Source organism: Lissotriton vulgaris, chromosome 10, assembly GCF_964263255.1.
Source record: "Lissotriton vulgaris chromosome 10, aLisVul1.2, whole genome shotgun sequence".
Lineage (NCBI taxonomy): Eukaryota > Metazoa > Chordata > Amphibia > Caudata > Salamandridae > Lissotriton > Lissotriton vulgaris.
Genome location: NC_141698.1, coordinates 660,853,372 through 660,879,185, shown reverse-complemented (window position 1 = coordinate 660,879,185; position 25,814 = coordinate 660,853,372). Strand labels below are relative to the sequence as shown.

The window sequence follows — 25,814 nt, the reverse complement described above, 5'->3', positions numbered from 1 at the left end:
CAGACTATATTGAATGACCAGCAGAGGGAGTGTTGCAGAAGAAAATTTCTCAGAGTTGCTGAGAGAAAAAAAAAAAACTTCAGCAGCCCTCTGCTTCATTTAACAATTTACATGGTGAGTCAAACTCTAAATTTATCATTTTGCTGGTCCTTAAAAAAAGTGCATAGCATGTGACGGCTCTCTGCTCCTTTTAGTGGCGTCCTCCGCATGAAAATTATTTATCAAGACTGAAGCCATATAGATGGCGCTAAGGGCATCATGATAGCTATTCAAAGACGTTTACTGTCTACAAGGCTGACAATCATACTTTCATTGCTTGTGCTAGTAATAGGTCATCAGAGTAAATTAATGTCTTTGAGGCTGGAATGAGGTGTCCTATATTAGAGCAATTGACTTTCTCTCACATGGGGAGAAGCTATTTTAACCTTCCACCCTTCACACTGAAAGTGGAACTCTTATACTCAAGAAGGGTTGCTCTTTAGGATACTCTGTGTTCTTGTAAGTCCAGCCCCCTTTCAAATGGGGAGCCCAATTTCTTCAATGTTGAAGAGTGCTTTCCCATTACACCTCCTACTTGGCCTGCAGTCATAATTTCAGAGCGTTACCTAGTGCGGAATTCCTAATGCCTCCTTGTTCTGTGTAATTGTCACCCATGACGATTGGTCAAATGGTGCCCTGACATCCTGACATTATAAAGCTACAGCAGGATGTCATCTGACATGAGGGCCAGCAATAAGATACATTTATCATGTTATTTAAATGGGTGGCAGGGTAGCCTGGACTTCCAGCAGAAAGGCAAAGATGGCGAGACGAGCAAAAGAAGGGCATTATTTGAGACTTAATTATTTGTTTGAAGGTGTCGGTGATCACAATATTCTCAGGTTCTCTATAGGTTAACTGATAGGGATGTGCAAGAATGAAGATGTCCGAATCTGTGGTTCATAGTTTTACTCATTACCACTAACTGTAGCATAAACCTTCCTCCATAAACTTATCAGATCCCTTAATGGTCATTGGTGTACTCTAACCTAACAGAATTGCAATGAGCAGGGTACGCTGTCACTTGGATAGCAATTCAATATTTTTATCTACATTCTAATATAGATGCTAAAGTTGTATAAAGAGTGGTAGCAACGGAGGCTTAGGATGGAAAGGTATGCTAGGTTGAAAATAAAATAGAGGTTTGAATTCTTTTTGAGCTATGTATTTTCACCATGTTACAGATGTCATAGTACTGATTGATAACCATTTACCAAAAACTGATTGTTGTTGTGGTGCATTAGTTTGGTAATATTCAAGTTCTGTTAATAGACTAACAGTGGACTTTTCCATTTGCAGACTATATTGAATGACCAGCAGAGGGAGTGTTGCAGAAGAAAATTTCTCAGAGTTGCTGAGAGAAAAAAAAAACTTCAGCAGCCCTCTGCTTCATTTAACAATTTACATGGTGAGTCAAACTCTAAATTTATCATTTTGCTGGTCCTTAAAAAAAGTGCATAGCATGTGACGGCTCTCTGCTCCTTTTAGTGGCGTCTTCCGCATGAAAATTATTTATCAAGACTGAAGCCATATAGATGGCGCTAAGGGCACCATGATAGCTATTCAAAGACGTTTACTGTCTACAAGGCTGACAATCATACTTTCATTACTTGTGCTAGTAATAGGTCATCAGAGTAAATTAATGTCTTTGAGGCTGGAATGAGGTGTCCTATATTAGAGCAATTGACTTTCTCTCACATGGGGAGAAGCTATTTTAACATTCCACCCTTCACACTGAAAGTGGGACTCTTATACTCAAGAAGGGTTGCTCATTAGGATACTCTGTGTTCTTGTACCTCCAGCCCCCTTTCAAATGGGGAGCCCAATATCTTCAATGTTGAAGAGTGCTTTCCCATTACACCTCCTACTTGGCCTGCAGTCATAATTTCAGAGCGTTACCTAGTGCGGAATTCCTAATGCCTCCTTGTTCTGTGTAATTGTCACCCATGACGATTGGTCAAATGGTGCCCTGACATCATAAAGCTACAGCAGGATGTCATCTGACATGAGGGCCAGCAATAGGATACATTTATCATGGTATTGAAATGGGTAGCAGGGTAGCCTGGACTGCCAGCAGAAAGGCAAAGATGGAGAGACGAGCAAAAGAAGGGCATTATTTGAGACTTAATTATTTGTTTGAAGGTGTCGGTGATCACAATATTCTCAGGTTCTCTATAGGTTAACTGATAGGGATGTGCAAGAATGAAGATGTCCGAATCTGTGGTTCATAGTTTTACTCATTACCACTAACTGTAGCATAAACCTTCCTCCATAAACTTATCAGATCCCTTAATGGTCATTGGTGTACTCTAACCTAACAGAATTCCAATGAGCAGGGTACGCTGTCACTTGGATAGCAATTAGATATTTTTATCTACATTCTAATATAGATGCTAAAGTTGTATAAAGAGTGGTAGCAACGGAGGCTTAGGATGGAAAGGTATGCTAGGTTGAAAATGAAATTGAGATTTGAATTCTTTTTGAGCTATGTATTTTCACCATGTTACAGACGTCATAGTACTGATTGATAACCATTTACCAAAAACTGATTGTTGTTGTGGTGCATTAGTTTGGTAATATTCAAGTTCTGTTATTAGACTAACAGTGGACTTTTCCATTTGCAGACTATATTGAATGACCAGCAGAGGGAGTGTTGCAGAAGAAAATTTCTCAGAGTTGCTGAGAGAAAAAAAAAAAAACTTCAGCAGCCCTCTGCTTCATTTAACAATTTACATGGTGAGTCAAACTCTAAATTTATCATTTTGCTGGTCCTTAAAAAAAGTGCATAGCATGTGACGGCTCTCTGCTCCTTTTAGTGGCGTCCTCCGCATGAAAATTATTTATCAAGACTGAAGCCATATAGATGGCGCTAACGGCATCATGATAGCTATTCAAAGACGTTTACTGTCTACAAGGCTGACAATCATACTTTCATTACTTGTGCTAGTAATAGGTCATCAGAGTAAATTAATGTCTTTGAGGCTGGAATGAGGTGTCCTATATTAGAGCAATTGACTTTCTCTCACATGGGGAGAAGCTATTTTAACCTTCCACCCTTCACACTGAAAGTGGGACTCTTATACTTTATACTCAAGAAGGGTTGCTCTTTAGGATACTCTGTGTTCTTGTACCTCCAGCCCCCTTTCAAATGGGGAGCCCAATGTTTTCAATGTTGAAGAGTGCTTTCCCATTACACCTCCTACTTGGCCTGCAGTCATAATTTCAGAGCGTTACCTAGTGCGGAATTCCTAATGCCTCCTTGTTCTGTGTAATTGTCACCCATGACGATTGGTCAAATGGTGCCCTGACATCCTGACATTATAAAGCTACAGCAGGATGTCATCTGACATGAGGGCCAGCAATAAGATACATTTATCATGTTATTTAAATGGGTGGCAGGGTAGCCTGGACTTCCAGCAGAAAGGCAAAGATGGCGAGACGAGCAAAAGAAGGGCATTATTTGAGACTTAATTATTTGTTTGAAGGTGTCGGTGATCACAATATTCTCAGGTTCTCTATAGGTTAACTGATAGGGATGTGCAAGAATGAAGATGTCCGAATCTGTGGTTCATAGTTTTACTCATTACCACTAACTGTAGCATAAACCTTCCTCCATAAACTTATCAGATCCCTTAATGGTCATTGGTGTACTCTAACCTAACAGAATTGCAATGAGCAGGGTACGCTGTCACTTGGATAGCAATTCGATATTTTTATCTACATTCTAATATAGATGCTAAAGTTGTATAAAGAGTGGTAGCAACGGAGGCTTAGGATGGAAAGGTATGCTAGGTTGAAAATAAAATAGAGGTTTGAATTCTTTTTGAGCTATGTATTTTCACCATGTTACAGATGTCATAGTACTGATTGATAACCATTTACCAAAAACTGATTGTTGTTGTGGTGCATTAGTTTGGTAATATTCAAGTTCTGTTAATAGACTAACAGTGGACTTTTCCATTTGCAGACTATATTGAATGACCAGCAGAGGGAGTGTTGCAGAAGAAAATTTCTCAGAGTTGCTGAGAGAAAAAAAAAAACTTCAGCAGCCCTCTGCTTCATTTAACAATTTACATGGTGAGTCAAACTCTAAATTTATCATTTTGCTGGTCCTTAAAAAAAGTGCATAGCATGTGACGGCTCTCTGCTCCTTTTAGTGGCGTCTTCCGCATGAAAATTATTTATCAAGACTGAAGCCATATAGATGGCGCTAAGGGCATCATGATAGCTATTCAAAGACGTTTACTGTCTACAAGGCTGACAATCATACTTTCATTACTTGTGCTAGTAATAGGTCATCAGAGTAAATTAATGTCTTTGAGGCTGGAATGAGGTGTCCTATATTAGAGCAATTGACTTTCTCTCACATGGGGAGAAGCTATTTTAACATTCCACCCTTCACACTGAAAGTGGGACTCTTATACTCAAGAAGGGTTGCTCATTAGGATACTCTGTGTTCTTGTACCTCCAGCCCCCTTTCAAATGGGGAGCCCAATATCTTCAATGTTGAAGAGTGCTTTCCCATTACACCTCCTACTTGGCCTGCAGTCATAATTTCAGAGCGTTACCTAGTGCGGAATTCCTAATGCCTCCTTGTTCTGTGTAATTGTCACCCATGACGATTGGTCAAATGGTGCCCTGACATCATAAAGCTACAGCAGGATGTCATCTGACATGAGGGCCAGCAATAGGATAAATTTATCAGGTTATTGAAATGGGTAGCAGGATAGCCTGGACTGCCAGCAGAAAGGCAAAGATGGAGGGACGAGCAAAAGAAGGGCATTATTTGAGACTTAATTATTTGTTTGAAGGTGTCGGTGATCACAATATTCGCAGGTTCTCTATAGGTTAACTGATAGGGATGTGCAAGAATGAAGATGACCGAATCTGTGGTTCATAGTTTTTCTCATTACCACTAACTGTAGCATAAACCTTCCTCCATAAACTTATCAGATCCCTTAATGGTCATTGGTGTACTCTAACCTAACAGAATTGCAATGAGCAGGGTACGCTGTCACTTTGATAGCAATTCAATATTTTTATCTACATTCTAATATAGATGCTAAAGTTGTATAAAGAGTGGTAGCAACGGAGGCTTAGGATGGAAAGGTATGCTAGGTTGAAAATAAAATAGAGGTTTGAATTCTTTTTGAGCTATGTATTTTCACCATGTTACAGACGTCATAGTACTGATTGATAACCATTTACCAAAAACGGATTGTTGTTGTGGTGCATTAGTTTGGTAATATTCAAGTTCTGTTAATAGACTAACAGTGGACTTTTCCATTTGCAGACTATATTGAATGACCAGCAGAGGGAGTGTTGCAGAAGAAAATTTCTCAGAGTTGCTGAGAGAAAAAAAAAAACTTCAGCAGCCCTCTGCTTCATTTAACAATTTACATGGTGAGTCAAACTCTAAATGTATCATTTTACTGGTCCTTAAAAAAAGTGCATAGCATGTAACGGCTCTCTGCTCCTTTTAGTGGCGTCTTCCGCATGAAAATTATTTATCAAGACTGAAGCCATATAGATGGCGCTAAGGGCATCATGATAGCTATTCAAAGACGTTTACTGTCTACAAGGCTGACAATCATACTTTCATTGCTTGTGCTAGTAATAGGTCATCAGGTTAAATGAATGTCTTTGAGGCTGGAATGAGGTGTCCTATATTAGAGCAATTGACTTTCTCTCACATCGGGAGAAGCTATTTTAGCCTTCCTCCTTTCACACTGAAAGTGGGACTCTTCTACTCAAGAAGGGTTGCTCTTTAGGATACTCTGTGTTCTTGTACCTCCAGCCCCCTTTCAAATGTGGAGCCCAATGTCTTCAATGTTGAAGAGTGCTTTCCCATTACACCTCCTACTTGGCCTGCAGTCATAATTTCAGAGCGTTACCTAGTGCGGAATTCCTAATGCCTCCTTGTTCTGTGTAATTGTCACCCATGACGATTGGTCTAATGGTGCCCTGACATCATAAAGCTACAGCAGGATGTCATCTGACATGAGGGCCAGCAATAGGATACATTTATCATGCTATTGAAATGAGTAGCAGGGTAGCCAGGACTGCCAGCAGAAAGGCAAAGATGGCGAGACGAGCAAAAGAAGGGCATTATTTGAGACTTAATTATTTGTTTGAAGGTGTCGGTGATCACAATATTCTCAGGTTCTCTATAGGTTAACTGATCGGGATGTGCAAGAATGAAGATGTCCGAATCTGTGGTTCATAGTTTTCCTCATTACCACTAACTGTAGCATAAACCTTCCTCTATAAACTTATCAGATCCCTTAATGGTCATTGGTGTACTCTAACCTAACAGAATTGCAATGAGCAGGGTACGCTGTCACTTGGATAGCAATTAGATATTTTTATCTACATTCTAATATAGATGCTAAAGTTGTATAAAGAGTGGTAGCAATGGAGGCTTAGGATGGAAAGGTATGCTAGGTTGAAAATAAAATAGAGGTTTGAATTCTTTTTGAGCTATGTATTTTCACCATGTTACAGACGTCATAGTACTGATTGATAACCATTTACCAAAAACTGATTGTTGTTGTGGTGCATTAGTTTGGTAATATTCAAGTTCTGTTAATAGACTAACAGTGGACTTTTCCATTTACAGACTATATTGAATGACCAGCAGAGGGAGTGTTGCAGAAGAAAATTTCTAAGAGTTGCTGAGAGAAAAAAAAAAAACTTCAGCAGCCCTCTGCTTCATTTAACAATTTACATGGTGAGTCAAACTCTAAATGTATCATTTTACTGGTCCTTAAAAAAAGTGCATAGCATGTGACGGCTCTCTGCTCCTTTTAGTGGCGTCTTCTGCATGAAAATTATTTATCAAGACTGAAGCCATATAGATGGCGCTAAGGGCATCATGATAGCTATTCAAAGACGTTTACTGTCTACAAGGCTGTCAATCATACTTTCATTACTTGTGCTAGTAATAGGTCATCAGATTAAATGAATGTTTTTGAGGCTGGAATGAGGTGACATATATTAGAGCAATTGACTTTCTCTCACATGGGGAGAAGCTATTTTAACCTTCCTCCCTTCACACTGAAAGTGGGACTCTTATACTCAAGAAGGGTTGCTCTTCAGGATACTCTGTGTTCTTGTACCTCCAGCCCCCTTTCAAATGGGGAGCCCAATGTCTTCAATGTTGAAGAGTGCTTTCCCATTACACCTCCTACTTGGCCTGCAGTCATAATTTCAGAGCGTTACCTAGTGCGGAATACCTAATGCCTCCTTGTTCTGTGTAATTGTCACCCATGACGATTGGTCAAATGGTGCCCTGACATCATAAAGCTACAGCAGGATGTCATCTGACATGAGGGCCAGCAATAGGATAAATTTATCAGGTTATTGAAATGGGTAGCAGGGTAGCCTGGACTGCCAGCAGAAAGGCAAAGATGGCGAGACGAGCAAAAGAAGGGCATTATTTGAGACTTAATTATTAGTTTGAAGGTGTCGGTGATCACAATATTCGCAGGTTCTCTATAGGTTAACTGATAGGGATGTGCAAGAATGAAGATGACCGAATCTGTGGTTCATAGTTTTTCTCATTACCACTAACTGTAGCATAAACCTTCCTCCATAAACTTATCAGATCCCTTAATGGTCATTGGTGTACTCTAACCTAACAGAATTGCAATGAGCAGGGTACGCTGTCACTTTGATAGCAATTCAATATTTTTATCTACATTCTAATATAGATGCTAAAGTTGTATAAAGAGTGGTAGCAACGGAGGCTTAGGATGGAAAGGTATGCTAGGTTGAAAATAAAATAGAGGTTTGAATTCTTTTTGAGCTATGTATTTTCACCATGTTACAGACGTCATAGTACTGATTGATAACCATTTACCAAAAACGGATTGTTGTTGTGGTGCATTAGTTTGGTAATATTCAAGTTCTGTTAATAGACTAACAGTGGACTTTTCCATTTGCAGACTATATTGAATGACCAGCAGAGGGAGTGTTGCAGAAGAAAATTTCTCAGAGTTGCTGAGAGAAAAAAAAAAAACTTCAGCAGCCCTCTGCTTCATTTAACAATTTACATGGTGAGTCAAACTCTAAATGTATCATTTTACTGGTCCTTAAAAAAAGTGCATAGCATGTGACGGCTCTCTGCTCCTTTTAGTGGCGTCTTCCGCATGAAAATTATTTATCAAGACTGAAGCCATATAGATGGCGCTAAGGGCATCATGATAGCTATTCAAAGACGTTTACTGTCTACAAGGCTGACAATCATACTTTCATTACTTGTGCTAGTAATAGGTCATCAGAGTAAATTAATGTCTTTGAGGCTGGAATGAGGTGTCCTATATTAGAGCAATTGACTTTCTCTCACATGGGGAGAAGCTATTTTAACATTCCACCCTTCACACTGAAAGTGGGACTCTTATACTCAAGAAGGGTTGCTCATTAGGATACTCTGTGTTCTTGTACCTCCAGCCCCCTTTCAAATGTGGAGCCCAATGTCTTCAATGTTGAAGAGTGCTTTCCCATTACACCTCCTACTTGGCCTGCAGTCATAATTTCAGAGCGTTACCTAGTGCGGAATTCCTAATGCCTCCTTGTTCTGTGTAATTGTCACCCATGACGATTGGTCTAATGGTGCCCTGACATCATAAAGCTACAGCAGGATGTCATCTGACATGAGGGCCAGCAATAGGATACATTTATCATGCTATTGAAATGAGTAGCAGGGTAGCCAGGACTGCCAGCAGAAAGGCAAAGATGGCGAGACGAGCAAAAGAAGGGCATTATTTGAGACTTAATTATTTGTTTGAAGGTGTCGGTGATCACAATATTCTCAGGTTCTCTATAGGTTAACTGATCGGGATGTGCAAGAATGAAGATGTCCGAATCTGTGGTTCATAGTTTTCCTCATTACCACTAACTGTAGCATAAACCTTCCTCTATAAACTTATCAGATCCCTTAATGGTCATTGGTGTACTCTAACCTAACAGAATTGCAATGAGCAGGGTACGCTGTCACTTGGATAGCAATTAGATATTTTTATCTACATTCTAATATAGATGCTAAAGTTGTATAAAGAGTGGTAGCAATGGAGGCTTAGGATGGAAAGGTATGCTAGGTTGAAAATAAAATAGAGGTTTGAATTCTTTTTGAGCTATGTATTTTCACCATGTTACAGACGTCATAGTACTGATTGATAACCATTTACCAAAAACTGATGGTTGTTGTGGTGCATTAGTTTGGTAATATTCAAGTTCTGTTAATAGACTAACAGTGGACTTTTCCATTTACAGACTATATTGAATGACCAGCAGAGGGAGTGTTGCAGAAGAAAATTTCTCAGAGTTGCTGAGAGAAAAAAAAAAAACTTCAGCAGCCCTCTGCTTCATTTAACAATTTACATGGTGAGTCAAACTCTAAATGTATCATTTTACTGGTCCTTAAAAAAAGTGCATAGCATGTGACGGCTCTCTGCTCCTTTTAGTGGCGTCTTCTGCATGAAAATTATTTATCAAGACTGAAGCCATATAGATGGCGCTAAGGGCATCATGATAGCTATTCAAAGACGTTTACTGTCTACAAGGCTGTCAATCATACTTTCATTACTTGTGCTAGTAATAGGTCATCAGATTAAATGAATGTTTTTGAGGCTGGAATGAGGTGACATATATTAGAGCAATTGACTTTCTCTCACATGGGGAGAAGCTATTTTAACCTTCCTCCCTTCACACTGAAAGTGGGACTCATACTCAAGAAGGGTTGCTCTTTAGGATACTCTGTGTTATTGTACCTCCAGCCCCCTTTCAAATGGGGAGCTCAATTTCTTCAATGTTGAAGAGTCCTTTCCCATTACACCTCCTACTTGGCCTGCAGTCATAATTTCAGAGCGTTACCTAGTGCGGATTTCTTAGTGCCTCCTTGTTCTGTGTAATTGTCACCCATGACGATTGGTCAAATGGTGCCCTGACATCCTGACATCATAAAGCTACAGCAGGATGTCATCTGACATGAGGGCCAGCAATAAGATACATTTATCATGTTATTTAAATGGGTGGCAGGGTAGCCTGGACTGCCAGCAGAAAGGCAAAGATGGCGAGACGAGCAAAAGAAGGGCATTATTTGAGACTTAATTATTTGTTTGAAGGTGTCGGTGATCACAATATTCTCAGGTTCTCTATAGGTTAATTGATCGGGATGTGCAAGAATGAAGATGTCCGAATCTGTGGTTCATAGTTTTCCTCATTACCACTAACTGTAGCATAAACCTTCCTCCATAAACTTATCAGATCCCTTAATGGTCATTGGTGTACTCTAACCTAACAGAATTGCAATGAGCAGGGTACGCTGTCACTTGGATAGCAATTAGATATTTTTATCTACATTCTAATATAGATGCTAAAGTTGTATAAAGAGTGGTAGCAACGGAGGCTTAGGATGGAAAGGTATGCTAGGTTGAAAATGAAATTGAGATTTGAATTCTTTTTGAGCTATGTATTTTCACCATGTTACAGACGTCATAGTACTGATTGATAACCATTTACCAAAAACTGATTGTTGTTGTGGTGCATTAGTTTGGTAATATTCAAGTTCTGTTATTAGACTAACAGTGGACTTTTCCATTTGCAGACTATATTGAATGACCAGCAGAGGGAGTGTTGCAGAAGAAAATTTCTCAGAGTTGCTGAGAGAAAAAAAAAAAAAACTTCAGCAGCCCTCTGCTTCATTTAACAATTTACATGGTGAGTCAAACTCTAAATTTATCATTTTGCTGGTCCTTAAAAAAAGTGCATAGCATGTGACGGCTCTCTGCTCCTTTTAGTGGCGTCTTCCGCATGAAAATTATTTATCAAGACTGAAGCCATATAGATGGCGCTAAGGGCATCATGATAGCTATTCAAAGACGTTTACTGTCTACAAGGCTGACAATCATACTTTCATTACTTGTGCTAGTAATAGGTCATCAGAGTAAATTAATGTCTTTGAGGCTGGAATGAGGTGTCCTATATTAAAGCAATTGACTTTCTCTCACATGGGGAGAAGCTATTTTAACCTTCCACCCTTCACACTGAAAGTGGGACTCTTATACTCAAGAAGGGTTGCTCTTTAGGATACTCTGTGTTCTTGTAAGTCCAGCCCCCTTTCAAATGGGGAGCCCAATGTCTTCAATGTTGAAGAGTGCTTTCCCATTACACCTCCTACTTGGCCTGCAGTCATAATTTCAGAGCGTTACCTAGTGCGGAATTCCTAATGCCTCCTTGTTCTGTGTAATTGTCACCCATGACGATTGGTCAAATGGTGCCCTGACATCATAAAGCTACAGCAGGATGTCATCTGACATGAGGGCCAGCAATAGGATAAATTTATCAGGTTATTGAAATGGGTAGCCTGGACTGCCAGCAGAAAGGCAAAGAAGGAGGGACGAGCAAAAGAAGGGCATTATTTGAGATTTAATTATTTGTTTGAAGGTGTCGGTGATCACAATATTCTCAGGTTCTCTACAGGTTAACTGATAGGGATGTGCAAGAATGAAGATGACCGAATCTGTGGTTCATAGTTTTTCTCATTACCACTAACTGTAGCATAAACTTTCCTCCATAAACTTATCAGATCCCTTAATGGTCATTGGTGTACTCTAACCCAACAGAATTGCAATGAGCAGGGTACGCTGTCACTTTGATAGCAATTCGATATTTTTATCTACATTCTAATATAGATTCTAAAGTTGTATAAAGAGTGGTAGCAACGGAGGCTTAGGATGGAAAGGTATGCTAGGTTGAAAATAAAATAGAGGTTTGAATTCTTTTTGAGCTATGTATTTTCACCATGTTACAGACGTCATAGTACTGATTGATAACCATTTACCAAAAACGGATTGTTGTTGTGGTGCATTAGTTTGGTAATATTCAAGTTCTGTTAATAGACTAACAGTGGACTTTTCCATTTGCAGACTATATTGAATGACCAGCAGAGGGAGTGTTGCAGAAGAAAATTTCTCAGAGTTGCTGAGAGAAAAAAAAAAAACTTCAGCAGCCCTCTGCTTCATTTAACAATTTACATGGTGAGTCAAACTCTAAATGTATCATTTTACTGGTCCTTAAAAAAAGTGCATAGCATGTGACGGCTCCCTGCTCCTTTTAGTGGCGTCTTCCGCATGAAAATTATTTATCAAGACTGAAGCCATATAGATGGCGCTAAGGGCATCATGATAGCTATTCAAAGACGTTTACTGTCTACAAGGCTGACAATCATACTTTCATTACTTGTGCTAGTAATAGGTCATCACAGTAAATTAATGTCTTTTAGGCTGGAATGAGGTGTCCTATATTAGAGCAATTGATTTTCTCTCACATGGGGAGAAGCTATTTTAACCTTCCACCCTTCACACTTAAAGTGGGACTCTTATACTCAAGAAGGGTTGCTCATTAGGATACTCTGTGTTCTTGTACCTCCAGCCCCCTTTCAAATGGGGAGCCCAATATCTTCAATGTTGAAGAGTGCTTTCCCATTACACCTCCTACTTGGCCTGCAGTCATAATTTCAGAGCGTTACCTAGTGCGGAATTCCTAAAGCCTCCTTGTTCTGTGTAATTGTCACCCATGACGATTGGTCAAATGGTGCCCTGACATCCTGACATCATAAAGCTACAGCAGGATGTCATCTGACATGAGGGCCAGCAATAGGATACATTTATCAGGTTATTGAAATGGGTAGCAGGGTAGCCTGGACTGCCAGCAGAAAGGCAAAGATGGAGAGACGAGCAAAAGAAGGGCATTATTTGAGACTTAATTATTTGTTTGAAGGTGTCGGTGATCACAATATTCTCAGGTTCTCTATAGGTTAACTGATAGGGATGTGCAAGAATGAAGATGTCCGAATCTGTGGTTCATAGTTTTACTCATTACCACGAACTGTAGCATAAACCTTCCTCCATAAACTTATCAGATCCCTTAATGGTCATTGGTGTACTCTAACCTAACAGAATTGCAATGAGCAGGGTACGCTGTCACTTGGATAGCAATTCGATATTTTCATCTACATTCTAATATAGATGCTAAAGTTGTATAAAGAGTGGTAGCAACGGAGGCTTAGGATGGAAAGGTATGCTAGGTTGAAAATAAAATAGAGGTTTGAATTCTTTTTGAGCTATGTATTTTCACCATGTTACAGACGTCATAGTACTGATTGATAACCATTTACCAAAAACTGATTGTTGTTGTGGTGCATTAGTTTGGTAATATTCAAGTTCTGTTAATAGACTAACAGTGGACTTTTCCATTTGCAGACTATATTGAATGACCAGCAGAGGGAGTGTTGCAGAAGAAAATTTCTCAGAGTTGCTGAGAGAAAAAAAAAAACTTCAGCAGCCCTCTGCTTCATTTAACAATTTACATGGTGAGTCAAACTCTAAATTTATCATTTTGCTGACCTTAAAAAAAGTGCATAGCATGTGACGGCTCTCTGCTCCTTTTAGTGGCGTCTTCCGCATGAAAATTATTTATCAAGACTGAAGCCATATAGATGGCGCTAAGGGCATCATGATAGCTATTCAAAGACGTTTACTGTCTACAAGGCTGAAAATCATACTTTCATTGCTTGTGCTAGTAATAGGTCATCAGGTTAAATGAATGTCTTTGAGGCTGGAATGAGGTGACATATATTAGAGCAATTGACTTTCTCTCACATGGGGAGAAGCTATTTTAACCTTCCTCCCTTCACACTGAAAGTGGGACTCTTATACTCAAGAAGGGTTGCTCTTTAGGATACTCTGTGTTCTTGTACCTCCAGCCCCCTTTCAAATGGGGAGCCCAATGTCTTCAATGTTGAAGAGTGCTTTCCCATTACACCTCCTACTTGGCCTGCAGCCATAATTTCAGAGCGTTACCTAGTGCGGAATACCTAATGCCTCCTTGTTCTGTGTAATTGTCACCCATGACGATTGGTCAAATGGTGCCCTGACATCATAAAGCTACAGCAGGATGTCATCTGACATGAGGGCCAGCAATAGGATACATTTATCAGGTTATTGAAATGGGTAGCAGGGTAGCCTGGACTGCCAGCAGAAAGGCAAAGATGGCGAGACGAGCAAAAGAAGGGCATTATTTGAGACTTAATTATTAGTTTGAAGGTGTCGGTGATCACAATATTCTCAGGTTCTCTATAGGTTAACTGATAGGGATGTGCAAGAATGAAGATGTCCGAATCTGTGGTTCATAGTTTTTCTCATTACCACTAACTGTAGCATAAACCTTCCTCCATAAACATATCAGATCCCTTAATGGTCATTGGTGTACTCTAACCTAACAGAATTGCAATGAGCAGGGTACGCTGTCACTTGGATAGCAATTAGATATTTTTATCTACATTCTAATATAGATGCTAAAGTTGTATAAAGAGTGGTAGCAACGGAGGCTAAGGATGGAAAGGTATGCTAGGTTGAAAATGAAATTGAGATTTGAATTCTTTTTGAGCTATGTATTTTCACCATGTTACAGACGTCATAGTACTGATTGATAACCATTTACCAAAAACTGATTGTTGTTGTGGTGCATTAGTTTGGTAATATTCAAGTTCTGTTATTAGACTAACAGTGGACTTTTCCATTTGCAGACTATATTGAATGACCAGCAGAGGGAGTGTTGCAGAAGAAAATTTCTCAGAGTTGCTGAGAAAAGAAAAAAAAACTTCAGCAGCCCTCTGCTTCATTTAACAATTTACATGGTGAGTCAAACTCTAAATTTATCATTTTGCTGGTCCTTAAAAAAAGTGCATAGCATGTGACGGCTCTCTGCTCCTTTTAGTGGCGTCTTCTGCATGAAAATTATTTATCAAGACTGAAGCCATATAGATGGCGCTAAGGGCATCATGATAGCTATTCAAAGACGTTTACTGTCTACAAGGCTGTCAATCATACTTTCATTACTTGTGCTAGTAATAGGTCATCAGATTAAATGAATGTTTTTGAGGCTGGAATGAGGTGACATATATTAGAGCAATTGACTTTCTCTCACATGGGGAGAAGCTATTTTAACCTTCCTCCCTTCACACTGAAAGTGGGACTCTTATACTCAAGAAGGGTTGCTCTTCAGGATACTCTGTGTTCTTGTACCTCCAGCCCCCTTTCAAATGGGGAGCCCAATGTCTTCAATGTTGAAGAGTGCTTTCCCATTACACCTCCTACTTGGCCTGCAGTCATAATTTCAGAGCGTTACCTAGTGCGGAATACCTAATGCCTCCTTGTTCTGTGTAATTGTCACCCATGACGATTGGTCAAATGGTGCCCTGACATCATAAATCTACAGCAGGATGTCATCTGACATGAGGGCCAGCAATAGGATACATTTATCATGCTATTGAAATGAGTAGCAGGGTAGCCAGGACTGCCAGCAGAAAGGCAAAGATGGAGAGACGAGCAAAAGAAGGGCATTATTTGAGACTTAATTATTTGTTTGAAGGTGTTGGTGATCACAATATTCTCAGGTTCTCTATAGGTTAACTGATAGGGATGTGCAAGAATGAAGATGTCCGAATCTGTGGTTCATAGTTTTACTCATTACCACTAACTGTAGCATAAACCTTCCTCCATAAACTTATCAGATCCCTTAATGGTCATTGGTGTACTCTAACCTAACAGAATTGCAATGAGCAGGGTACGCTGTCACTTGGATAGCAATTCAATATTTTTATCTACATTCTAATATAGATGCTAAAGTTGTATAAAGAGTGGTAGCAATGGAGGCTTAGGATGGAAAGGTATGCTAGGTTGAAAATAAAATAGAGGTTTGAATTCTTTTTGAGCTATGTATTTTCACCATGTTACAGACGTCATAGTACTGATTGATAACCATTTACCAAAAACTGATTGTTGTTGTGGTGCATTAGTTTGGTAATATTCAAGTTCTGTTATTAGACTAACAGTGGACTTTTCCATTTGCAGACTATATTGAATGACCAGCAGAGGGAGTGTTGCAGAAGAAAATTTCTCAGAGTTGCTGAGAGAAAAAAAAAAAACTTCAGCAGCCCTCTGCTTCATTTAACAATTTACATGGTGAGTCAAACTCTATATTTATCATTTTGCTGGTCCTTAAAAAAAGTGCATAGCATGTGACGGCTCTCTGCTCCTTTTAGTGGCGTCTTCCGCATGAAAATTATTTATCAAGACTGAAGCCATATAGATGGCGCTAAGGGCATCATGATAGCTATTCAAAGACGTTTACTGTCTACAAGGCTGACAATCATACTTTCATTACTTGTGCTAGTAATAGGTCATCAGAGTAAATTAATGTCTTTGAGGCTGGAATGAGGTGTCCTATGTTAGAGCAATTGACTTTCTCTCACATGGGGAGAAGCTATTTTAACCTTCCACCCTTCACACTGAAAGTGGGACTCTTATACTCAAGAAGGGTTGCTCATTAGGATACTCTGTGTTCTTGTACCTCCAGCCCCCTTTCAAATGGGGAGCCCAATATCTTCAATGTTGAAGAGTGCTTTCCCATTACACCTCCTACTTGGCCTGCAGTCATAATTTCAAAGCGTTACCTAGTGCGGAATTCCTAATGCCTCCTTGTTCTGTGTAATTGTCACCCATGACGATTGGTCAAATGGTGCCCTGACATCATAAAGCTACAGCAGGATGTCATCTGACATGAGGGCCAGCAATAGGATAAATTTATCAGGTTATTGAAATGGGTAGCAGGGTAGCCTGGACTGCCAGCAGAAAGGCAAAGATGGAGAGACGAGCAAAAGAAGGGCATTATTTGAGACTTAATTATTTGTTTGAAGGTGTTGGTGATCACAATATTCTCAGGTTCTATATAGGTTAACTGATAGGGATGTGCAAGAATGAAGATGTCCGAATCTGTGGTTCATAGTTTTACTCATTACCACTAACTGTAGCATAAACCTTCCTCCATAAACTTATCAGATCCCTTAATGGTCATTGGTGTACTCTAACCTAACAGAATTGCAATGAGCAGGGTACGCTGTCACTTGGATAGCAATTAGATATTTTTATCTACATTCTAATATAGATGCTAAAGTTGTATAAAGAGTGTTAGCAACGGAGGCTTAGGATGGAAAGGTATGCTAGGTTGAAAATGAAATTGAGATTTGAATTCTTTTTGAGCTATGTATTTTCACCATGTTACAGACGTCATAGTACTGATTGATAACCATTTACCAAAAACGGATTGTTGTTGTGGTGCATTAGTTTGGTAATATTCAAGTTCTGTTAATAGACTAACAGTGGACTTTTCCATTTGCAGACTATATTGAATGACCAGCAGAGGGAGTGTTGCAGAAGAAAATTTCTCAGAGTTGCTGAGAGAAAAAAAAAACTTCAGCAGCCCTCTGCTTCATTTAACAATTTACATGGTGAGTCAAACTCTAAATGTATCATTTTACTGGTCCTTAAAAAAAGTGCATAGCATGTGACGGCTCTCTGCTCCTTTTAGTGGCGTCTTCCGCATGAAAATTATTTATCAAGACTGAAGCCATATAGATGGCGCTAAGGGCATCATGATAGCTATTCAAGGACGTTTACTGTCTACAAGGCTGACAATCATACTTTCATTGCTTGTGCTAGTAATAGGTCATCAGGTTAAATGAATGTCTTTGAGGCTGGAATGAGGTGACATATATTAGAGCAATTGACTCTCTCTCACATGGGGAGAAGCTATTTTAACCTTCCTCCCTTCACACTGAAAGTGGGACTCTTATACTCAAGAAGGGTTGCTCTTTAGGATACTCTGTGTTCTTGTACCTCCAGCCCCCTTTCAAATGGGGAGCCCAATGTCTTCAATGTTGAAGGGTGCTTTCCCATTACACCTCCTACTTGGCCTGCAGTCATAATTTCAGAGCGTTACCTAGTGCGGAATACCTAATGCCTCCTTGTTCTGTCTAATTGTCACCCATGACGATTGGTCAAATGGTGCCCTGACATCATAAAGCTACAGCAGGATGTCATCTGCCATGAGGGCCAGCAATAGGATACATTTATCATGTTATTGAAATGGGTAGCAGGGTAGCCAGGACTGCCAGCAGAAAGGCAAAGATGGCGAGACGAGCAAAAGAAGGGCATTATTTGAGACTTAATTATTTGTTTGAAGGTGTCGGTGTTCACAATATTCTCAGGTTCTCTAAAGGTTAACTGATCGGGATGTGCAAGAATGAAGATGTCTGAATCTGTGGTTCACAGTTTTTCTCATTACCACTAACTGTAGCATAAACCTTCCTCCATAAACTTATCAGATCCCTTAATGGTCATTGGTGTACTCTAACCTAACAGAATTGCTATGAGCAGGGTACGCTGTCACTTGGATAGCAATTTGATATTTTTATCTACATTCTAATATAGATGCTAAAGTTGTATAAAGAGTGGTAGCAACGGAGGCTTAGGATGGAAAGGTATGCTAGGTTGAAAATAAAATAGAGGTTTGAATTCTTTTTGAGCTATGTATTTTCACCATGTTACAGACGTCATAGTACTGATTGATAACCATTTACCAAAAACTGATTGTTGTTGTGGTGCATTAGTTTAATAATAATCAAGTTCTGTTAATAGACTAACAGTGGACTTTTCCATTTACAGACTATATTGAATGACCAGCAGAGGGAGTGTTGCAGAAGAAAATTTCTCAGAGTTGCTGAGAGAAAAAAAAAAAACTTCAGCAGCCCTCTGCTTCATTTAACAATTTACATGGTGAGTCAAACTCTAAATGTATCATTTTACTGGTCCTTAAAAAAAGTGCATAGCATGTGACGGCTCTCTGCTCCTTTTAGTGGCGTCTTCCGCATTAAAATTATTTATCAAGACTGAAGCCATATAGATGGCGCTAAGGGCATCATGATAGCTATTCAAAGACGTTTACTGTCTACAAGGCTGACAATCATACTTTCATTGCTTGTGCTAGTAATAGGTCATCAGGTTAAATGAATGTCTTTGAGGCTGGAATGAGGTGTCCTATATTAGAGCAATTGACTTTCTCTCACATGGGGAGAAGCTATTTTAACCTTCCACCCTTCACACTGAAAGTGGGACTCTTATACTCAAGAAGGGTTGCTCTTTAGGATACTCTGTGTTCTTGTACCTCCAGCCCCCTTTCAAATGGGGAGCCCAATGTCTTCAATGTTCAAGAGTGCTTTCCCATTACACCTCCTACTTGGCCTGCAGTCATAATTTCAGAGCGTTACCTAGTGCGGAATTCCTAATGCCTCCTTGTTCTGTGTAATTGTCACCCATGACGATTGGTCAAATGGTGCCCTGACATCATAAAGCTACAGCAGGATGTCATCTGACATGAGGGCCAGCAATAGGATACATTTATCAGGTTATTGAAATGGGTAGCAGGGTAGCCTGGACTGCCAGCAGAAAGGCAAAGATGGAGAGACGAGCAAAAGAAGGGCATTATTTGAGACTTAATTATTTGTTTGAAGGTGTTGGTGATCACAATATTCTCAGGTTCTATATAGGTTAACTGATAGGGATGTGCAAGAATGAAGATGTCCGAATCTGTGGTTCATAGTTTTACTCATTACCACTAACTGTAGCATAAACCTTCCTCCATAAACTTATCAGATCCCTTAATGGTCATTGGTGTACTCTAACCTAACAGAATTGCAATGAGCAGGGTACGCTGTCACTTGGATAGCAATTAGATATTTTTATCTACATTCTAATATAGATGCTAAAGTTGTATAAAGAGTGGTAGCAACGGAGGCTAAGGATGGAAAGGTATGCTAGGTTGAAAATGAAATTGAGATTTGAATTCTTTTTGAGCTATGTATTTTCACCATGTTACAGACGTCATAGTACTGATTGATAACCATTTACCAAAAACTGATTGTTGTTGTGGTGCATTAGTTTGGTAATATTCACGTTCTGTTATTAGACTAACAGTGGACTTTTCCATTTGTAGACTATATTGAATGACCAGCAGAGGGAGTGTTGCAGAAGAAAATTTCTCAGAGTTGCTGAGAGAAAAAAAAAAAACTTCAGCAGCCCTCTGCTTCATTTAACAATTTACATGGTGAGTCAAACTCTATATTTATCATTTTGCTGGTCCTTAAAAAAAGTGCATAGCATGTGACGGCTCTCTGCTCCTTTTAGTGGCATCTTCCGCATGAAAATTATTTATCAAGACTGAAGCCATATAGATGGCGCTAAGGGCATCATGATAGCTATTCAAAGACGTTTACTGTCTACAAGGCTGACAATCATACTTTCATTACTTGTGCTAGTAATAGGTCATCAGAGTAAATTAATGTCTTTGAGGCTGGAATGAGGTGTCCTATATTAGAGCAATTGACTTTCTCTCACATGGGGAGAAGCTATTTTAACCTTCCACCCTTCACACTGAAAGTGGGACTCTTATACTCAAGAAGGGTTGCTCATTAGGATACTCTGTGTTCTTGTACCTCCAGCCCCCTTTCAAATGGGGAGCCCAATATCTTCAATGTTGAAGAGTGCTTTCCCATTACACCTCCTACTTGGCCTGCAGTCATAATTTCAGAGCGTTACCTAGTGCGGAATTCCTAATGCCTCCTTGTTCTGTCTAATTGTCACCCATGACGATTGGTCAAATGGTGCCCTGACATCATAAAGCTACAGCAGGATGTCATCTGCCATGAGGGCCAGCAATAGGATACATTTATCATGTTATTGAAATGGGTAGCAGGGTAGCCAGGACTGCCAGCAGAAAGGCAAAGATGGCGAGACGAGCAAAAGAAGGGCATTATTTGAGACTTAATTATTTGTTTGAAGGTGTCGGTGTTCACAATATTCTCAGGTTCTCTATAGGTTAACTGATCGGGATGTGCAAGAATGAAGATGTCTGAATCTGTGGTTCATAGTTTTTCTCATTACCACTAACTGTAGCATAAACCTTCCTCCATAAACTTATCAGATCCCTTAATGGTCATTGGTGTACTCTAACCTAACAGAATTGCTATGAGCAGGGTACGCTGTCACTTGGATAGCAATTTGATATTTTTATCTACATTCTAATATAGATGCTAAAGTTGTATAAAGAGTGGTAGCAACGGAGGCTTAGGATGGAAAGGTATGCTAGGTTGAAAATAAAATAGAGGTTTGAATTCTTTTTGAGCTATGTATTTTCACCATGTTACAGACGTCATAGTACTGATTGATAACCATTTACCAAAAACTGATTGTTGTTGTGGTGCATTAGTTTAATAATAATCAAGTTCTGTTAATAGACTAACAGTGGACTTTTCCATTTACAGACTATATTGAATGACCAGCAGAGGGAGTGTTGCAGAAGAAAATTTCTCAGAGTTGCTGAGAGAAAAAAAAAAAAACTTCAGCAGCCCTCTGCTTCATTTAACAATTTACATGGTGAGTCAAACTCTATATTTATCATTTTGCTGGTCCTTAAAAAAAGTGCATAGCATGTGACGGCTCTCTGCTCCTTTTAGTGGCATCTTCCGCATGAAAATTATTTATCAAGACTGAAGCCATATAGATGGCGCTAAGGGCATCATGATAGCTATTCAAAGACGTTTACTGTCTACAAGGCTGACAATCATACTTTCATTACTTGTGCTAGTAATAGGTCATCAGAGTAAATTAATGTCTTTGAGGCTGGACTGAGGTGTCCTATATTAGAGCAATTGACTTTCTCTCACATGGGGAGAAGCTATTTTAACCTTCCACCCTTCACACTGAAAGTGGGACTCTTATACTCAAGAAGGGTTGCTCATTAGGATACTCTGTGTTCTTGTACCTCCAGCCCCCTTTCAAATGGGGAGCCCAATATCTTCAATGTTGAAGAGTGCTTTCCCATTACACCTCCTACTTGGCCTGCAGTCATAATTTCAGAGAGTTACCTAGTGCGGAATTCCTAATGCCTCCTTGTTCTGTCTAATTGTCACCCATGACGATTGGTCAAATGGTGCCCTGACATCAGAAAGCTACAGCAGGATGTCATCTGCCATGAGGGCCAGCAATAGGATACATTTATCATGTCATTGAAATGAGTAGCAGGGTAGCCAGGACTGCCAGCAGAAAGGCAAAGATGGCGAGACGAGCAAAAGAAGGGCATTATTTGAGACTTAATTATTTGTTTGAAGGTGTCGGTGATCACAATATTCTCAGGTTCTCTGTAGGTTAACTGATAGGGATGTGCAAGAATGAAGATGTCCGAATCTGTGGTTCATAGTTTTCTCATTACCACTAACTCTAGCATAAACCTTCCTCCATAAACTTATCAGATCCCTTAATGGTCATTGGTGTACTCTAACCTAACAGAATTGCAATGAGCAGGGTACGCTGTCACTTGGATAGCAATTCGATATTTTTATCTACATTCTAATATAGATGCTAAAGTTGTATAAAGAGTGGTAGCAACGGAGGCTCAGGATGGAAAGGTATGCTAGGTTGAAAATAAAATAGAGATTTGAATTCTTTTTGAGCTATGTATTTTCACCATGTTACAGACGTCATAGTACTGATTGATAACCATTTACCAAAAACTGATTGTTGTTGTGGTGCATTAGTTTGGTAATATTCAAGTTCTGTTAATAGACTAACAGTGGACTTTTCCATTTGCAGACTATATTGAATGACCAGCAGAGGGAGTGTTGCAGAAGAAAATTTCTCAGTTGCTGAGAGAAAAAAAAAAAACTTCAGCAGCCCTCTGCTTCATTTAACAATTTACATGGTGAGTCAAACTCTAAATTCATCATTTTGCTGGTCCTTATAAAAGGTGCATAGCATGTGACGGCTCTCTGCTCCTTTTAGTGGCGTCTTCCGCATGAAAATTATTTATCAAGACTGAAGCCATATAGATGGCGCTAAGGGCATCATGATAGCTATTCAAAGACGTTTACTGTCTACAAGGCTGACAATCATACTTTCATTACTTGTGCTAGTAATAGGTCATCAGAGTAAATTAATGTCTTTGAGGCTGGAATGAGGTGTCCTATATTAGAGCAATTGACTTTCTCTCACATGGGGAGAAGCTATTTTAACCTTCCTCCTTTCACACTGAAAGTGGGACTCTTATACTCAAGAAGGGTTGCTCTTTAGGATACTCTGTGTTCTTGTACCTCCAGCCCCCTTTCAAATGGGGAGCCCAATTTCTTCAATGTTGAAGAGTGCTTTCCCATTACACCTCCTACTTGGCCTGCAGTCATAATTTCAGAGCGTTACCTAGTGCTGAAATCCTAATGCCTCCTTGTTCTGTGTTTTTGTCACCCATGACGATTGGTCAAATGGTGCCCTGACATCATAAAGCTACAGCAGGATGTCATCTGACATGAGGGCCAGCAATAGGATACATTTATCATGTTATTGAAATGGGTAGTAGGGTAGCCAGGACTGCCAGCAGAAAGGCAAAGATGGCGAGATGAGCAAAAGAAGGGCATTACTTGAGACATAATTATTTGTTTGAATGTGTCGGTGATCACAATATTCTCAGGTTCTCTAAAGGTTAACTGATAGGGATGTGCAAGATGAAGATGTCCGAATCTGTGGTTCATAGTTTTTCTCATTACCACTAACTGTAGCATAAACCTTCCTCCATAAACGTATCAGATCCCTTAATGGTCATTGGTGTACTCTAACCTAACAGAATTGCAATGAGCAGGGTACGCTGTCACTTGGATCGCAATTAGATATTTTTATCTACATTCTAATATAGATGCTAAAGTTGTATAAAGAGTGGTAGCAACGGAGGCTCAGGATGGAAAGGTATGCTAGGTTGAAAATAAAATAGAGATTTGAATTCTTTTTGAGCTATGTATTTTCACCATGTTACAGACGTCATAGTACTGATTGATAACCATTTACCAAAAACTGATTGTTGTTGTGGTGCATTAGTTTAATATTATTCAAATTCTGTTAATAGACTAACAGTGGACTTTTCCATTTGCAGACTATATTGAATGACCAGCAGAGGGAGTGTTGCAGAAGAACATTTCTCAGAGTTGCTGAGAAAAAAAAAACTTCAGCAGCCCTCTGCTTCATTTAACAATTTACATGGTGAGTCAAACTCAAAATTTATCATTTTGCTGGTCCTTAAAAAAAGTGCATAGCATGTGACGGCTCTCTGCTCCTTTTAGTGGCGTCTTCCGCATGAAAATTATTTATCAAGACTGACGCCATATAGATGGCGCTAAGGGCATCATGATAGCTATTCAAAGACGTTTAATGTCTACAAGGCTGACAATCATACTTTCATTACGTGTGCTAGTAATAGGTCATCAGAGTAAATTAATGTCTTTGAGGCTGGAATGAGGTGTTCTATATTAGAGCAATTGACTTTCTCTCACATGGGGAGAAGCTATTTTAACCTTCCACCCTTCACACTGAAAGTGGGACTCTTATACTCAAGAAGGGTTGCTCTTTAGGATACTCTGTGTTCTTGTACCTCCAGCCCCCTTTCAAATGGGGAGCCCAATGTCTTCAATGTTGAAGAGTGCTTTCCCATTACACCTCCTACTTGGCCTGTAGTCATAATTTCAGAGCGTTACCTAGTGCGGAATTCCTAATGCCTCCTTGTTCTGTGTAATTGTCACCCATGACGATTGGTCAAATGGTGCCCTGACATCATAAATCTACAGCAGGATTTCATCTGACATGAGGGTCAGCAATATGATACATTTATCATGTTATTGAAATGGGTAGCAGGTTAGCCTGGACTGCCAGCTGAAAGGCAAAGATGGCGAGACGAGCAAAAGAAGGGCATGATTCGAGACTTAATTATTTGTTTGACGGTGTCGGTGATCACAATATTCTCAGGTTCTCTATAGGTTATCTGATAGGGATGTCCAAGAATGAAGATGTCCGAATCTGTGGTTCATAGTTTTTCTCATTACCACTAACTGTAGCATAAACCTTCCTCCATAAACTTATCAGATCCCTTAATGGTCATTGGTGTACTCTAACCTAACAGAATTGCAATGAGCAGGGTACGCTGTCACTTGGATAGCAATTCGATATTTTTATCTACATTCTAATATAGATGCTAAAGTTGTATAAAGAGTGGTAGCAACGGAGGCTTAGGATGGAAAGGTATGCTAGGTTGAAAATAAAATAGAGGTTTGAATTCTTTTTGAGCTATGTATTTTCACCATGTTACAGACGTCATAGTACTGATTGATAACCATTTACCAAAAACTGATTATTGTTGTGATGCATTAGTTTGGTAACATTCAAGTTCTGTTAATAGACTAACAGTGGACTTTTCCATTTGCAGACTATATTGAATGACCAGCAGAGGGAGTGTTGCAGAAGAAAATTTCTCAGAGTTGCTGAGAGAAAAAAAAATAACTTCAGCAGCCCTCTGCTTCATTTAACAATTTACATGGTGTCAAACTCTAAATTTATCATTTTGCTGGTCCTTAAAAAAAATTGCATAGCATGTGACGGCTCTCTGCTCCTTTTAGTGGCGTCTTCCGCATGAAAATTATTTATCAAGACTGAAGCCATATAGATGGCGCTAAGGGCATCATGATAGCTATTTCAAAGACGATTACTGTCTACAAGGCTGACAATCATACTTTCATTACTTGTGCTAGTAATAGGTCATCGGATTAAATGAATGTCTTTGAGGCTGGAATGAGGTGTCCTATATTAGAGCAATTGACTTTCTCTCACATGGGGAGAAGCTATTTTAACCTTCCACCCTTCACACTGAAAGTGGGACTCTTATACTCAAGAAGGGTTGCTCTTTAGGATACTCTGTGTTCTTGTACCTCCAGCCCACTTTCAAATGGGGAGCCCAGTGTCTTCAATGTTGAAGAGTGCTTTCCCATTACACCTCCTACTTGGCCTGCA

The 25,814-nt window shown here is 39.5% G+C and overlaps 1 protein-coding gene across 1 annotated transcript; it reads left to right on the top strand.

Moving 5' to 3' along the window:
* LOC147688652 (uncharacterized) lies at positions 1 to 25,344 on the top strand. The gene is made up of 18 exons (XM_086939956.1): positions 1 to 114; positions 1,339 to 1,447; positions 2,664 to 2,775; positions 4,007 to 4,116; positions 5,333 to 5,442; positions 6,659 to 6,769; positions 7,986 to 8,096; positions 9,313 to 9,423; positions 10,646 to 10,758; positions 11,967 to 12,077; positions 13,302 to 13,411; positions 14,627 to 14,737; positions 15,954 to 16,064; positions 17,281 to 17,389; positions 18,606 to 18,716; positions 19,933 to 20,043; positions 21,260 to 21,371; positions 25,234 to 25,344. Exons 14-18 carry the CDS (start codon positions 17,291 to 17,293, stop codon positions 25,245 to 25,247), a joined length of 447 nt encoding a protein of 148 aa, XP_086796082.1. The 5' UTR covers positions 1 to 114; positions 1,339 to 1,447; positions 2,664 to 2,775; positions 4,007 to 4,116; positions 5,333 to 5,442; positions 6,659 to 6,769; positions 7,986 to 8,096; positions 9,313 to 9,423; positions 10,646 to 10,758; positions 11,967 to 12,077; positions 13,302 to 13,411; positions 14,627 to 14,737; positions 15,954 to 16,064; positions 17,281 to 17,290; the 3' UTR covers positions 25,248 to 25,344.
* Positions 25,345 to 25,814: the final 470 nt, after the last annotated feature.